The sequence below is a fragment of the Vigna unguiculata genome, chromosome 4 (genome assembly GCF_037176805.1).
Source record: "Vigna unguiculata cultivar grain cowpea cultivar isolate G323 ecotype 2 chromosome 4, ASM3717680v1, whole genome shotgun sequence".
NCBI lineage: Eukaryota > Viridiplantae > Streptophyta > Magnoliopsida > Fabales > Fabaceae > Vigna > Vigna unguiculata.
In genome coordinates this window covers 37,317,514-37,332,447 of record NC_140795.1, presented here as the reverse complement: position 1 = coordinate 37,332,447, position 14,934 = coordinate 37,317,514, and the positions used below count along the sequence as shown (strand labels likewise).

At 36.8% G+C, this 14,934-nt stretch overlaps 1 protein-coding gene across 1 annotated transcript; it reads left to right on the top strand.

The window, feature by feature from the left end:
* Positions 1-1,094: 1,094 nt before the first annotated feature.
* Positions 1,095-4,247, top strand: LOC114181893 (lectin protein kinase family protein). Its single transcript, XM_028068541.2, has one exon. The coding sequence runs from the start codon at positions 1,380-1,382 to the stop codon at positions 3,885-3,887; it is 2,508 nt and encodes an 835-aa protein (XP_027924342.1). The 5' UTR covers positions 1,095-1,379; the 3' UTR covers positions 3,888-4,247.
* The last annotated feature ends 10,687 nt before the right edge of the window (positions 4,248-14,934 follow it).

Below are 14,934 nucleotides of genomic sequence, written 5' to 3'. Positions count from 1 at the left end.
CTTGAGAAACTTTGTAGCTTTAAAATCTCAATAGATAAATCATCATTATTATTGTTATTGTAGTGAAAATATTTTTTCGATAGTCATTTTCAAGAGTTATAAACTTTCGAAGGTTTACATTAAATGGTAATAATGTTATTATAAGTATATGATATATATTTCATGTAAAACATATTAGTCTATATTGAATTTTTAGTTTTTAATTGAACTTAAAACTAAAATTTAAAAATATGACTTAAACTTGAAACAAGACTTACCTTTATACTACATTTATTTTCTAGGGTTCAAACAAAGAGCAATAGAAAATGTATCAAGAAAGTAGAAGAAAAACTTTAACTACGTGGAGGGAAATATTTTTTGTTATACTTTGTTCAACCAATACAAAAAGTGGGAGGAGAGAATGTACACAAAATTAAAACAAAATTGAAAATGATGTAATTTTTTTTTTAAAAATGACAAATTTTCTTAATTAGCAAAACTAATGTATAAAAAGAATAGTTAACTAAGGGTATTTATGTTTTTTCATCACATTAATTTTCTCTCTCTTGCTTTCTTTTCAAAATAGACGGGAAGAAACTCTTTTTTTAGAGAACTCACTATTTTATTCCCTCGTTCATCATACACTATAATTATTTGATTTTAGTTTCGCATTGACTTAATTCAAATATGATGACATGACATCAACTTGTGACATGTTATACAACTAAAATTAAGATGATTAAAATTTGAATGATGAAATCATATATTATATTAAGATCCAATTGAAACAACCCAAACCTATACACCCTCAATTGTAGAATTGTTATTAATCTTACAATTTAAAAGTGTAACTAAGTTGTTTTCAAAGCCATAAGATAGATAATACCATAATACAATATTTTTCCTCTTTCTTTTTCTTGTTTACATTGCAATGCAATCAAACAAAAAGGTGAGATTGTTCAGCTGCAATAAAGTGTTCATAGTTCAACATGACAAAAATAAAAATCCAATTTTTCTACATTTTGCCACAATCTAAACCCCAGAAAGGGATTAGAAGTGTTCCAATGAACAAAAGAACTAGAAGGTCAAGCTTGACTAAACTTTTCCTCTTCCAAAACGTGAAGGAGCAGCAGCAGCCATTTCTTCCATAAAATATTCAACCATGTTGAAGATTCTAATCCACAGAAAATTATCTTCAATCATTCCACCAATCACCACCAACAAAGGGCCAAGTCAAAGTCTTCTCCTTTCACTTCCCACTACAAACAAACCCCATTTCTTCCCCACTCAAACCAAACCCCAAAATGCATCTTTAAACATCCAACACTAAGATCTTTATATTTCATTCCCACACATACCCACATGAACAAACACACACAATTGAAACCTCGGAAAACAACATGTTCCTAAAAATCCAGTTTTTGTTCCTCACCCTTTTTCTGGCAGCCACCGTTGTTACCGCCATAGACCGGGGTTCCACTCTTTCAGCCTCTTCCACCTCCAACCAAACGTGGTCTTCTCCCAGTGGCACCTTCTCTCTGGGATTCATCTCCGTTCAGCCTCCCACCACCCCTCCTTCCTACATCGCCGCCATCTCCTACACCGGTGGCGACCCTGTTGTCTGGTCCGCCGGACACGGCGCAGCTGTGGACTCCGGTGGGTCCTTACAGTTCCTCTCCTCCGGCAACCTCCGCCTCGTCAACGGCTCCGGCGCCACCGTGTGGGAATCTGCCACGGCGGGCGCCACTTCAGCAGCCCTTGAGGACAGTGGCAATTTGGTGATTTCGAACGGCACAAGCACCGTCTGGTCAAGCTTTGAACACCCCACTGATACCCTGGTGCAGTCTCAGAATTTCAGTGTTGGTAAGGTTCTCACTTCTGAAAGCTACTTTTTTAGCCTCAGTGGAATTGGGAATTTGACTCTGAAGTGGAACAACAGCATAGAATACTGGACTCAGGGTTTGAATTCTTCCGTGAATATTAGTTTGGAGTCCCCTGTGTTGTCTTTGAATACGATTGGGCTTTTGGAACTTTCTGATGTGAACTTGGGTAGTAATCCTGTTCTTGTTGCCTATAGTAGTGACTATGATTTGAATGCTAACGTGTTTAGGGTGTTGAAGTTGGACAATGATGGGAATTTGAGGATTTATAGTACTAATCTAGGTGGTGGAACTTCTACTGTTAGATGGGCTGCTGTTGCAAATCAATGTGAGGTTTATTCTTACTGTGGGAACTATGGTGTGTGCAGTTACAATGATTCCAGCACGGTATGTGGTTGCCCTTCAGAGAATTTTGAGATGGTTGATCCGAATAATGGTAGGAAAGGGTGCAGGAGGAAGGTGAGTCTTGATAGTTGCCAAGGGAGCGCCACTATGTTGACCTTGGATCATGCTGTGGTGTTGAGTTATCCCCCTACATCGGAGACGTTTTTCATTGGTTTGTCAGCTTGTAGAACGAATTGTCTTTCGGGTTCAAGTGCCTGTTTTGCTTCTACTTCCTTGTCAGATGGCTCAGGGCAGTGTGTATTAAGATCAATAGATTTTGTTAGTGGATATCAAGATCCTTCGTTGCCCAGCACTTCTTATTTCAAGGTTTGTCCACCCTTGGCACCAAATCCACCATCCTCTTCGGCAGGGACTGTGAGGGAAAGGAGGTCCAAGGTGCCTGCATGGGTTGTGGTTGTGGTTGTTTTGGGTACCCTTTTGGTTTTGCTAGCCTTGGAAGGGGGTTTGTGGATGTGGTGTTGTAGGAATAACAAGAGGTTTAGTGGGTTGTCAGCTCAGTATGCTCTTCTTGAGTATGCTTCTGGTGCTCCGGTGCAGTTCTCGTACAGGGAGCTCCAGCAAGCTACAAAGGGGTTCAAGGAGAAGCTCGGAGCTGGTGGGTTTGGTGCTGTTTATAGAGGCACTCTTGTTAACAAAACTGTTGTTGCAGTGAAGCAACTTGAGGGCATTGAGCAAGGTGAGAAGCAGTTTAGGATGGAAGTTGCCACTATAAGTAGCACTCATCATCTGAATTTGGTGAGGCTTATTGGCTTTTGCTCCGAAGGGCGCCACCGGCTTCTGGTTTATGAGTTCATGAAAAATGGATCTCTTGATAATTTTCTGTTCCTGACAGAACAACATTCAGGAAAATTGTTGAATTGGGAGTACCGATACAACATTGCTCTTGGCACAGCAAGGGGCATCACATACCTACACGAGGAGTGCCGTGACTGCATAGTCCACTGTGACATAAAACCTGAAAACATTCTCTTGGATGAGAATTATGTTTCCAAAGTCTCTGATTTTGGCCTTGCAAAGCTTATCAATCCCAAGGACCATAGGCATCGGACCTTAACAAGTGTGAGAGGAACCAGAGGATACTTAGCTCCTGAGTGGCTTGCAAATCTTCCAATAACATCCAAATCTGATGTTTACAGCTTTGGTATGGTTTTGTTGGAGATTGTGAGTGGAAGGAGGAATTTTGATGTTTCAGATGAAACAAACAGGAAGAAGTTCTCCATCTGGGCCTATGAAGAGTTTGAGAGAGGTAACATCAGTGGAATTTTGGACAAAAGACTAGCTGCACATGAAGTTGATATGGAGCAAGTAAGAAGGGCAATTCAAGCAAGCTTTTGGTGCATCCAAGAGCAGCCATCTCAGAGACCAACAATGAGCAGAGTGCTGCAAATGCTAGAAGGAGTAACTGAGGTTGAAAAGCCACCTGCCCCAAAATCAGTGATTGAAGGAACTGTAAGTGGAACCAGCACATATCTGAGTAGCAATGCCAGTGCATTCTCCACTGTTGGAGTTTCACCCCCTGGACCCTCTTCTGCATCATCATTTCAGATTAGTGGTGTTTCAACCTTCAACTCAGGAAGGACCCCTGAGAAGGCAACCTCATCTCTTTTACAATCAGACACATGACAGAAAATTGCTTCCATTTTCCTTTTTCACATTTCCCACAAGAATTGGTTCAAAGTCTCATTCACTTGTGTTGAGGGGACTTTGTGCAGGAGCAGCAGAAGTACAAGCTTTGCTGGTCAAACCCTGTATAATATGATCTTGATTGTATACTATATTTCATTTTTTTCTTTTATTTATCCTCATCATTGTATTGTATGTTCCTTCAAAACAGGATATTGCAAAGCTGCAGCAATTATTTGTATTCATTCCTGAAAATGTGCTTGTGTCAGCATAAGCACAATGGTCTGCATAATTCTGGGTCAACAATGCAACCCAATATCTTTGGTGTGCCAATAAAAGTAGTGAAATTTTATGTTCTCATTGAGCACCCATCTGATAAACTATTGAATTTTTCTTTTACCAAACCTAAAAGTTTGAGACTGAAAACGTGAAAACGTGAGACTCTTTGTTTGATCATGAACATAATAATCAACTGTGAGGTCTGTCTTTTTTGTCATAATGGTCAATTATATGCATGACATCTCACATCTGCATGAAACCCGTGTCATTCACGTTTTATTGTTGGTGGAGTGAGTATTTCCAGTTTCTTGGTAAGAGGTTAAAAGAAAATAATTTTGAAAATTTTTTTTTACCACAAGATTCAGAGATAATTTGGAACTTAACAAATTCTCATATAGTTTAGAAACCAAGAACAAGTTAATTTGTATAGATTACATTATCTCTTAACTTAATGAGATGTTTTTAAAGAGCAAAACCATGATACAAGTTTAAGCAAAGTTATACTTTCAATATGACAGAAGAATACTTCATTGCTTGAAGTCAATGAATGTTCAAAATGATGTCCATGTGACCGCGTCAATATCTTCATTTCAAACAAGTTCAAATTCAATGCACGTGTAGGACTAGGCTCTTGGTTACAGCTCTTGAAGACCATTTTGTGTTGTTGAAAACTTCATCAAGAAGTTAGTTAGACATAACATTCAAATAAATAAAAACGTATGATGAATGGTGGACGAAAAGGAATTCTGAGAGAGAACAAAAATGGTGAGGGTGGATGTTTTTTTCTTTAGATTTCAGAACACCAATTCGAAAGGTCAACGCATTCCAAAATAATCATTCTGAAAATATATTTTTATTGAAAGTTTTAGAAGTATTTCTGAATTTAAAAATATCTTTTAAAACATTTAATTTTGAAAATATCAAAAAAATAATTTTCAAAATAAGTGTTTCGAAAAATATTTTTGACTCTTAAAAAATATCGTCCAAAATAATTGTTCCGAATGTTTCTAATATTTCGGAAAATATATCTAGATCTGAAAATACTTTCCAAAATAATCATTCTAAAATATAAAAAAATATTTTCGAAATAGGTGTTTTAGAAAGTATTTTCTAAATCCAAAAATAATTTTCAAAACACATTTCAGAATTTGCCTTCATATTTGCTTTTATATGAATAATATTTCAGAATGTATTTTCATATATAAAAATATCTTTCGGAACATTTAATCCAAAACATAAAATTATTTTTTCAAAATAATTGTTTTGGAATGCATTCACATTCGGAATTGAGTGTTCAGGAAACTATAAAAGACACCCAACCTCTTCCAGCACCATTTTTCTTCTCCCTCATAATTCCTTCTCGTCCACCATTCATCATACGTTTCTATTTATTTGAATGTTATTATTGAGTCAAGGCTATGCAAAGGGAGAGGGAGAAGGTGCGGTGCTAGGATAAATTGGAAGGAAAATTAGGGTCAGTGATTTTATTATTGACTCAAGGGTAAAATAGGCATTTTCAAAATTAGCGGGATGCAGGAAGAAAACGCCGTGGTGCAGGAAGTAGCAGCCCTTTGGTATGGGGTCTTCACAATGTTGGAGCCCTTTAAAAGAAGGGTTTTTCTTCCTGCACTCCCAATTTTTTTTTCTGCATTTCCAAGTTTGATTGTGAAGATCATTATATCCTTTATAAAAATAAAAGTAAATTATAAATTAAATATCTCCGCAGTCTGCATCCCTAAGAATGAAATTTGTTACTCCGATTTCTGAAAGCCGGTAACACCAGTTTTTAAAAGCAGGTAACCCCAATTTTTGTTTTTAATTTTTTTATATATATTTTTATATTTTTTAAAATTATATTTATATATAATTATATTATTTATATTAAGTTTAAGAAAATTTCTAATAATTTTATTTATATATTTTTAGTTGTATATCTTTATTGTTTAAAAATAAAAAATTAATTCGATGGAAGTTGGTTGATAAAAGCGATTAAGGTTCTATGGTCATAATAAAATTATTTCTCAATAAATCATCAAGAAAGTATTAAAGTAAAAAATAAAAGTAAGAAAATAAATGATTATCTCAATATTTATCATAAATCATTAATATTTTATTATGGTTTATGTATCTTAAATTTATGATTCTCCTGTGATGTTTCTTTCAAATTAAGTTTTACCCAAATTAGTATGAACCCTAATTGTGATTTTAGAATTTTTTTTTTATCAAATTGGCATTAACCTTAATTATATTTTTACCCAAATTAGTACAACCTTAAATTATGAAATTTAAAGGTTGTTGTGTTTTCTGCTGAAATGATAAAATTTATGGATATATCTTGGATTGCATTACAAATTCTGCTACACATAATGAATTAGTTGGATAACCTTGATTTGAATAGAAATTAGAATGCCTCTGTTGTGTGAATTCAATGTTTTAAAAATATTAGAAATTGAAAAGTGCATACGTGAATCACTATATAAAAATGGTTTAAATAAAGAAAATGAAGAACTTTTTATTTAACTAAAAAATTAATATATATAAAAATAAATAAATTTGGCACCCCTAACATTTTTATTCATGTTTCGCCACTGTTCTTATCTTGAAAATCGATAAAACCGGATTCTGAAAGCCGGTAACACTGGGTTCTGAAAGCCGGTAACTCCGGCTTCTAAAAGCGAGTAACTCTAACTTCTGAAAGCCGATAACTACAACCCAAAAGGATAGCAGTGGAATTATAAAAAAGTTGAGGGTGTAGGAAGAAAAATTGGGGGTGGAGGAAGAAAAACGTAAAAGAATTTCGGAGTTTCTTCAATATTGGGCTTAATCCAAATGGACTCTAGAAACTTCTGACGAATCTTAAACTGATTTTTTCTTCCTTCACCATCCCATAATTTTTTAAATGACCATTTTATTCGTATTAAAAGTGAGTTCTAGATTAACTGTTACACAGAAATCTTTTGTAAAAGTTATTTAGAATTTCTGGAACAAAAATTTTAAAATATGATTTCCGAAACATGATTTCCAACAGAAGAAGCTTGTGACTAAGTGGTGTTTAAGAAAATGGAGATATTCAATAATGATGATGATGGTAACAGAAATGGAGGAAAAGTAATAAATGCAAGTTAATTTGGTAGTGTGAAAGAGGCAATTTGTAGTGTGTTCTCTAAGTGATTGCAGAAAGTGAGATGGTTATTATGGTGCACAATCATTTGGTGAATCAGTATAGGTAGGGCATCCTCTGCAGCTGGACACATCACAAATTTTACCCTAAAAACTTAAAATCAGCTTCTCTCAATGGCTGACATGCAACACTTCACTATTCATCAATGGAGTTTTCATGTGCCATATGATTCAAATCTTTTCAGTGGGGGAATAGAGTGTGCACATATCACAACATGTCTTTAGGAAAATAGTCATTCATATTGTTACTTATGAATTATTCACTAATTTTCTCCATTATCAACTTTTTCCTTTCAAAATCTTAACTCGTTATTTTTTTTTTAGTAACTCTTTTAATAGGATTTTAATTTCATTCCAATAAACAATGTATTACTTTATTTATAAGTATTTTAATATGTATCTATACTATATATATATATATAATATTTAATATTTATGTGTTCATAATTTATTATAATAGATATATTATAACATCCCCTGGCCCACCCTAGTGCCATGTCAGGTCTGCAGCCCAATACACCCCAACCCCTCGCCCCAAGTGTCCCCCCACTTCGCAAGGCAGGTTGTTGCCAGTGGGTATCTGTTGTCCTCTTGGCAAGCGTACCAAAAGTCAACTGTAGTATAATGATTTAAAGTAGGAGTGTCGAACCCACGAGGAACGGATTCAGTTAAAATAACTAATTATCTCGATCAGCATATATATACAAAGATTTTAATTTGATTTGACATTACTATTGCATGAAATTAATATAGTAAAAGGAGAAAAGTTTAGAAAAATACAGTAAAAGAAACTGGGATTGAATTTCATCTATCTCCCTTGTTTGTAATCTGGATGAATATAATATATAACATCTGAAAATACCAATATTGATGCACACTCAAAAATCATTTATACCGATCCCTCGCGTATAAAATTCATAAGATTAGTTTCCTGAATATTGATTCCTCACATATTCAACAAACTATCCAACATTACGGTCGAGTGTTAAAAGCAATTGATATATTGAGATCTATTCCTAGCATCACAGTATATCAAGTATCATTGTTCAAATCAGATTTTCAGAAATACTTTCCAGTCAGATCTAAAAATCAAAATCAAAACATCTATTGATCAGATAGAAGTAAGCATTAAGAGTAGAACAATAATACCAATACTGAGTAAAACAGAAATGCTATATATAAATATCACGAGATTACATCCAAGTTCGAGTAGATTACATTCAATCCCAAAGGAGAAGATTAGCCACTCATGGTAGCCAACAAAATCCTATGAGCTAAGAAGAAGAAGAAGAAAAAAATGTGAACTCTGTAGCTCGTGGTCACAGCTCCAGCAATTCTGCAGTTTTTCTCCCCACCATTCCAAGCTGAAAAATCACTTTCTGATGCATGAAGAATATATACCCACGAAGTCTCGCTCAAGCTATCTAAGTCTCGCTTGAGCGAGACAGCATTCTTCATCCCAAAGAAAGCCTCTCGCTTGGGCGAGATGTGCTGAAGCCAACATCTCGCTTAGGCGAGCAAGAGTACTTCAAGCTGAAGAAAGGATCTCGCTTAGGCGAGATTGGCAGCATCTGAACTCGCTTGGGCGAGAATGGCAGCATCTGAACTCGCTTGGGCGAGAATGGCGGCAAAGGAAGGTCTCCACTGCACGAGCGCTCGCTTAAGCGAGCTCCTGCGTCGCTTGAGCGAGAATGGTGGCAATGTGTTTAGCTTAAGCGAGCATGCTTAAATTTGAGCGACCTTGACAACATTTTTTTTCTATTTTCTTCCTTTCTTACTTTCTCCTTTGCTCCTCCTAAGTTCTTTCCTCTCTCTACTCTATTGTACCTGAAATTTACCAAAACTGGGATCAAGTGACTTCTTTTCAACAAAAAGAACTTGGAAGCTCATTCTATTCTAGGTTTAAGGAGAATTAATCATGATATAAATACAAATTGAGAACATAAGTGCCCTCATTTCATATGAAAATTACTCATTTTTGGCACTTATCAACTCCCCCCAACCTAGCATCTTGCTTGTCCTCAAGCAAAGTAACAAGATTAACAGCCATTCAAAACTAAAACTCTGAAATTGGTTATTGAGAAATCATTTTCACAGTTCCTTACCAGACAACTTTTGCATTCCAAACCACAGATTCAAAATCAAAGGCAAATGGTGAGTCCAATTATCAAATAGCAGTAGGATAAGAGTGCAGCCAATTTTTCAGGAAAACTAATTGTAAGAACAAGTGATTATAACCAAGGAAATTCTCTCTTAAGTCTCACAGGCATGTGTCTCTCTCATTTTCCACTGAATTTCAACAAATCAAAATTGCTAGTCATTTTCAATCCAACCACAAACACACAATCAGCATGGATCTTAAGGTCTTTTCAAGGTTGTAATGAGGCTAGGCTTTCAAGAATAATGGTTTTTCAAGATCACAAAAGCACAACTTAGAAAAGAGAGCATAACTACAATTCAAACCCAATTTCAATTCTACTCTCCATTCCTCACAGTTCAGACCTCAATACACCAAGTTTCTTTTTCATTCATAATTCACTCTTATCTCTTTTTGTTGTTTTCTTTTCTTTCCCCTTTTTTTTTTGAGTAAATATATACATTCCTACACAATACTAGAGAGTGAATTATGATACTCAGCCCTTTTCTTCCTTAAGTGCAATTCTACCAACCAATTACCCTTACAGTTGAAAAATACACCTATGCTCTCTATCCCTAAGTGTGCAAAGGGAAAGGATAATAATTCAAGTTAAGGTTAAGGTGCATAAGTCAAACAATTAGGCTCAAATGGGCTATCAACAAAGAATGATTATTTACAGGTTGGCTATTTGGCACTGAGTTATAATTTCAACAAAATTGCCTTAATCATTTCCATGCTTCAAATGTGATGTTATCAAATGAAAACTCAAGCAATATCAATTTGTCAACAAACAGTGGAAACACTCAAACTGTTTAAGGATTCACACACTCACTGGGTTTTCTGGTTTATTTCCTTGGTATCTCACTTGTTGTTACAACTGATTATCTTGACTAACTATGCAGCACTAATATCCTAATTTTGTTTAATTATGAATTCAACCAAAATTTCCTTTTTTCACCTCTGTGTTCAGTTCACTCAGTTGTTCAAGACTCAGGATACTTACTGAAATCAGATTTCTTTTTAACCAACTTCCTCAAGAAAGATTTTCAAAGTGATTCCCAAAAAAAAAAAATTAGCTGTCTCTAAGTATTATGCACAAAATACTAAGCCAAAAAGTAAAGTTAAACAGTTAATCAACTAGAAAATATAACATTCTAGCCAAAACAACTAAAGCAAAATAGTAGTAATTACATAAATACTGCAAAATACTAAAAGAAAAAGAACAATGAAACCGTATTTATAGAGTTTGAAGGGTGGAATGGTGATGTGGATCAATCTCTTCCAAAATCAATCTCATCCTCAATGTCTGCTCCATCTGTGTCAGCAGCTCCTGATGGTCCCTCACCTGCATCAGGTCCACCTTCCCCTGGGAAAATAGGACTGTCCCCAGGCCACTGTAGATAAGTGAAGAATTCTGGTGGAGTCATGCTTGGGTATGGTCCGCGGACATTCTGGTGGAGGTACTCCTGAAGATGGAGTTGTCCTCTATGAATGGAAGCATTTTGCTGGTGAGTGTGCTCCATCTGCAACCTCAGATATCTCATATGCTCAAGCAATTCATTATTCATGTTGAGTTGAGGTTGCTGTGTGGGCCCTGTTTGTTGTTCTTCTCTTGCTGGTTGTTCTGCAGCTGGTTGATCTTCAGCTTGTTGGTCCAGCTGGGGCTCTTCTTGCTGCTCCAAGTCCTCTGGGTGAGTACAAAAATGTTCAATGAATTTCTTGGTAATTGAAGGTCGTATCTTTTCAGTTAGTTCTACCTCCACCCCTTGTTCTTGGCAAAGGGCTGTGATCAAAGCCGGAAAACCCAAAGCACCTTTTGCCTTGTCATTCCTACTGTTGACTTCGTATCTCACAAATTTGTGGATTTCTTCAGAGATAATTGTGGCGACGTCAACAGTCAGATCCTCCCTCATTATGCAATAAAGGAGATGACATCTAGGGACGTTCAAGTCTGACACGTGGCCAATGGGCACTATGTTTGCAAGTAAGAATGTGGTCCAGACTTGGGCTAAGGTTTTCATATCTCCTCTTAGAATTCTGAGAGGATTGCCAGTGAGTCCGACTTGATAAGATCGATTTGCAGCGCATATAAGGAGGGCCACTTCATTTTCGTCATAAGGTTCATGACTCCTCCTTCTTGTTGTGAAGTCACAGCGTTGCCCTGGTTGTAAAGGTAGTGGATTACCAAAGAACTCACTGATGGCAGCTCGATCATAATTTACCCACCTTCCCCTAACTTTAGATCTCTTTTCACCAGGATTGTCCTCAGAATAAGCATTTGCATAGAACTCCCTGACAATTTCTGGGTCAAATTTGGGAAGCGGGTCAGCCAACTTCATCCAGTTCCTCCTGATAAGGCCATTCAAGAAAGGATCATATTCATCTGGAAGTAGAACCACCTTTCTTTCTTTGATAAAGACCCAGTTCTTTATCTTTTCATAACGTTCTTCTCTTTCGGGGTCTCTAAAACGGTTGGTTATTGGCCTTTCAGGAGAAGAGCTACTTGCACGTCTTCTCCTCTTCCCTTTATTGGTCTCAATAACGGGATGTTTAGCTGTTGTCTTCGTTCTAGCCATTGACCTGCAAGTATGAGAATTAACCCACCAAAAACATGACCAATTCAGCTTAATTCACTAACCAATCACAAACAAGAACAATTTCAACATGGCATTTTATCAAACACATGGAGTGCGTTTTGAAATGGTGAAAATTTTTGAAACAAGTCAACCATAAGCAACCCACATTTTTCAATTTCAGCATCAATTCAAACTAAACCCCACAGTATAAACACAAAACGCATCAAATTATAGCATGGATACTACCTAGGGTTTCCAAGAGCACAAAAACATGACTATGCTTGATGGAAATGAAGAAAATGAGGAAGAAGAACTTACCTTGAAGGGAAATTAGCAAAAGGAGCAAAACAATTTTGAGTTAAAATGCAGGGAAAAGACTGAGTGATGGCGCGCTCAAAATTGAAGAGAAGAGAAGGTGAGCGAGGGTTTGCAGAGAAGAGAGAAAGTGAACAAATCTGCCACTGTCCCCCACTTAAACGCGAATTCTCGCTTAAGCGAGCCATTCTCTCTTAAGCGAGATGAGCGTGAGAGGAAAAATTAAAAAGTCTCGCGCAGGCGAGACTGTTTCGCCCAAAACACCCCTGGTGCAGGGCATTCTCGCCCAGGCGAGCCACTACTCGCTTAAGCGAGTATATCAGCAAAATTGGTTGGCTCAGGTTCTGCATATCTCGCCCAGGCGAGACATGTTTAGCTTGGGCGAGATTTTCGTGCAGTTTTGACACATACTGATTTTGCCACTTTTCAGTTTTTGGTTCAACTTTCACACACTCAATTCATGATCCTTTGAGTTCAAATAACTCAGAAACACACACCAAACTATGCTTCAATCAATTATCTATCATTTCCAAAAGGTTTCACATCAATAAACTAAAAATCAAGCTACCAAACTCAAATTTCACAATTTGGCCAAAACAAGGTAATCTTTAGCATTTGATGATCTCAATTCTGGCACCAAAACTCATTCCCATGCTTAAAATTCTAGTTTTGTTTGAAAACAACCAAAATTGCATGGTTTGCCTTATTGAGATGATTGGATGCTAAAAACTTACCTTTTACACACGAACATAGAACTTTAAACACAAACACATACTTACATACACAAACACATTTAATCACACAAGATGAAATTAAAGTGCAAAAACATAATTAAAACACTGGGTTGCCTCCCAGGAAGCGCTTGTTTAACGTCACGAGCCTGACGCCTGTTTCATTTAAGGTTCATCAAGTTGAATGATTGTGGCGAGCCTATCAATCTCACCACCAAGATAGGGCTTCAACCTTTGCCCGTTTACAACCCAGCTCCTTTTAGATTCAGGATCCTCTAGTTCAATGGCTCCATAAGGTCTCACATTCTTGACAAGAAATGGTCCTGACCATTTTGATTTTAGCTTTCCAGGGAATAACCTCAACCTGGAATTGAACAATAACACTGATTGACCAGGATAAAATTCTCTTTTGAGAATTTTCTTGTCATGATAAGCTTTCATCTTTTCCTTGTAGAGCTTAGAGGACTCATAAGCGCTGAGTCTCATTTCTTCCAATTCTTGCAGCTGTAATTTTCTCTTTTCTCCTGCTGCCTTTGGATCAAAATTCAAAAATTTCAAGGCCCAGAATGCCTTGTGTTCCAATTCAACCGGTAAGTGACATGACTTACCATATACCAGCTGGAATGGGGATAAACCTGTGGGAGATTTATAAGCAGTTCTGTATGCCCAGAGTGCATCATCCAACTTCATTGACCAATCTTTTCTTGAAGATGCTACAGTCTTCTCTAGAATACGCTTGATTTCCCTGTTTGACACCTCCGCTTGTCCATTGGTCTGTGGATGATAAGGTGATGCAATTTTATGCCGCACTCCATAATGTTCCAAACATTTCTGAAGTTGAGCATTGCAAAAGTGTGAACCACCATCACTAATCAACACTCTTGGAGTACCAAACCTACAAAAGATGTTCCGCTTGAGAAATTTGATTACAGTTTTGGCATCGGCCTTAGGAGCTGCTACTGCTTCAACCCACTTCGTCACATAATCAACTGCCACCAAAATGTATTTATTTGAGAAAGAAGATGGCAGTGGTCCCACAAAGTCAATTCCCCAACAATCAAAAGCCTCAACCTCTAAAATGATATTCAGTGGCATTTCATGTCTTTTTGAGATTCCCCCTATTCTCTGACAGCTGTTGCAGTGTTGCACATATTTGTGTGCGTCTTTGAATAAGGTGGGCCAATAAAATCCAGACTGGAGGACTTTTGCAGCTGTCCTCTCTCCATTAAAGTGCCCTCCATATGGGGAACTATGACAGTGCCACAGAATGCTTTTTGCCTCATCATCGGATACACACCTTCTCAACAATTGATCAGCTCCAATTTTGAATAAATGAGGATCATCCCACACATATTGGTGTGCATCTTTCAGGAATTTCCTCTTCTGGTGCCAATTAAAATCTTCAGGTATGACCCCTGCAGCTTTGAAATTGGCCATGTCAGCAAACCATGGCCTTTCTTGCACCATCATCAATTTTTCATCAGGAAACTCCTTCTGCACCTCTGATTGAGTGTTGGTCACCTCAGTATTCACCAATCTAGACAAATGATCAGCTACAAAGTTTTCACTTCCCTTTTTGTCCTTGATCACCAAATCAAATTCCTGCAACAATAAGATCCATCTAATTAGTCTTGGTTTTGAATCAGATTTGGTTAACAAATATTTAATTGCAGCATGATCAGTATATACAGTGACAGATGAACCAATCAAATATGCTCTAAATTTTTCCAATGCATAAACTATAGCTAGCAATTCCTTTTCAGTTGTTGCATAATTAATTTGAGCTTCATTAAGGACTTTGCTAGCATAGTGTATAGCATGAAAAACTT

Excerpts from the sequence above, each read along its gene's own strand:
- LOC114181893 (XM_028068541.2), top strand. The coding sequence starts at position 1,380 with ATGTTCCTAAAAATCCAGTTTTTGTTCCTCACCCTTTTTCTGGCAGCC.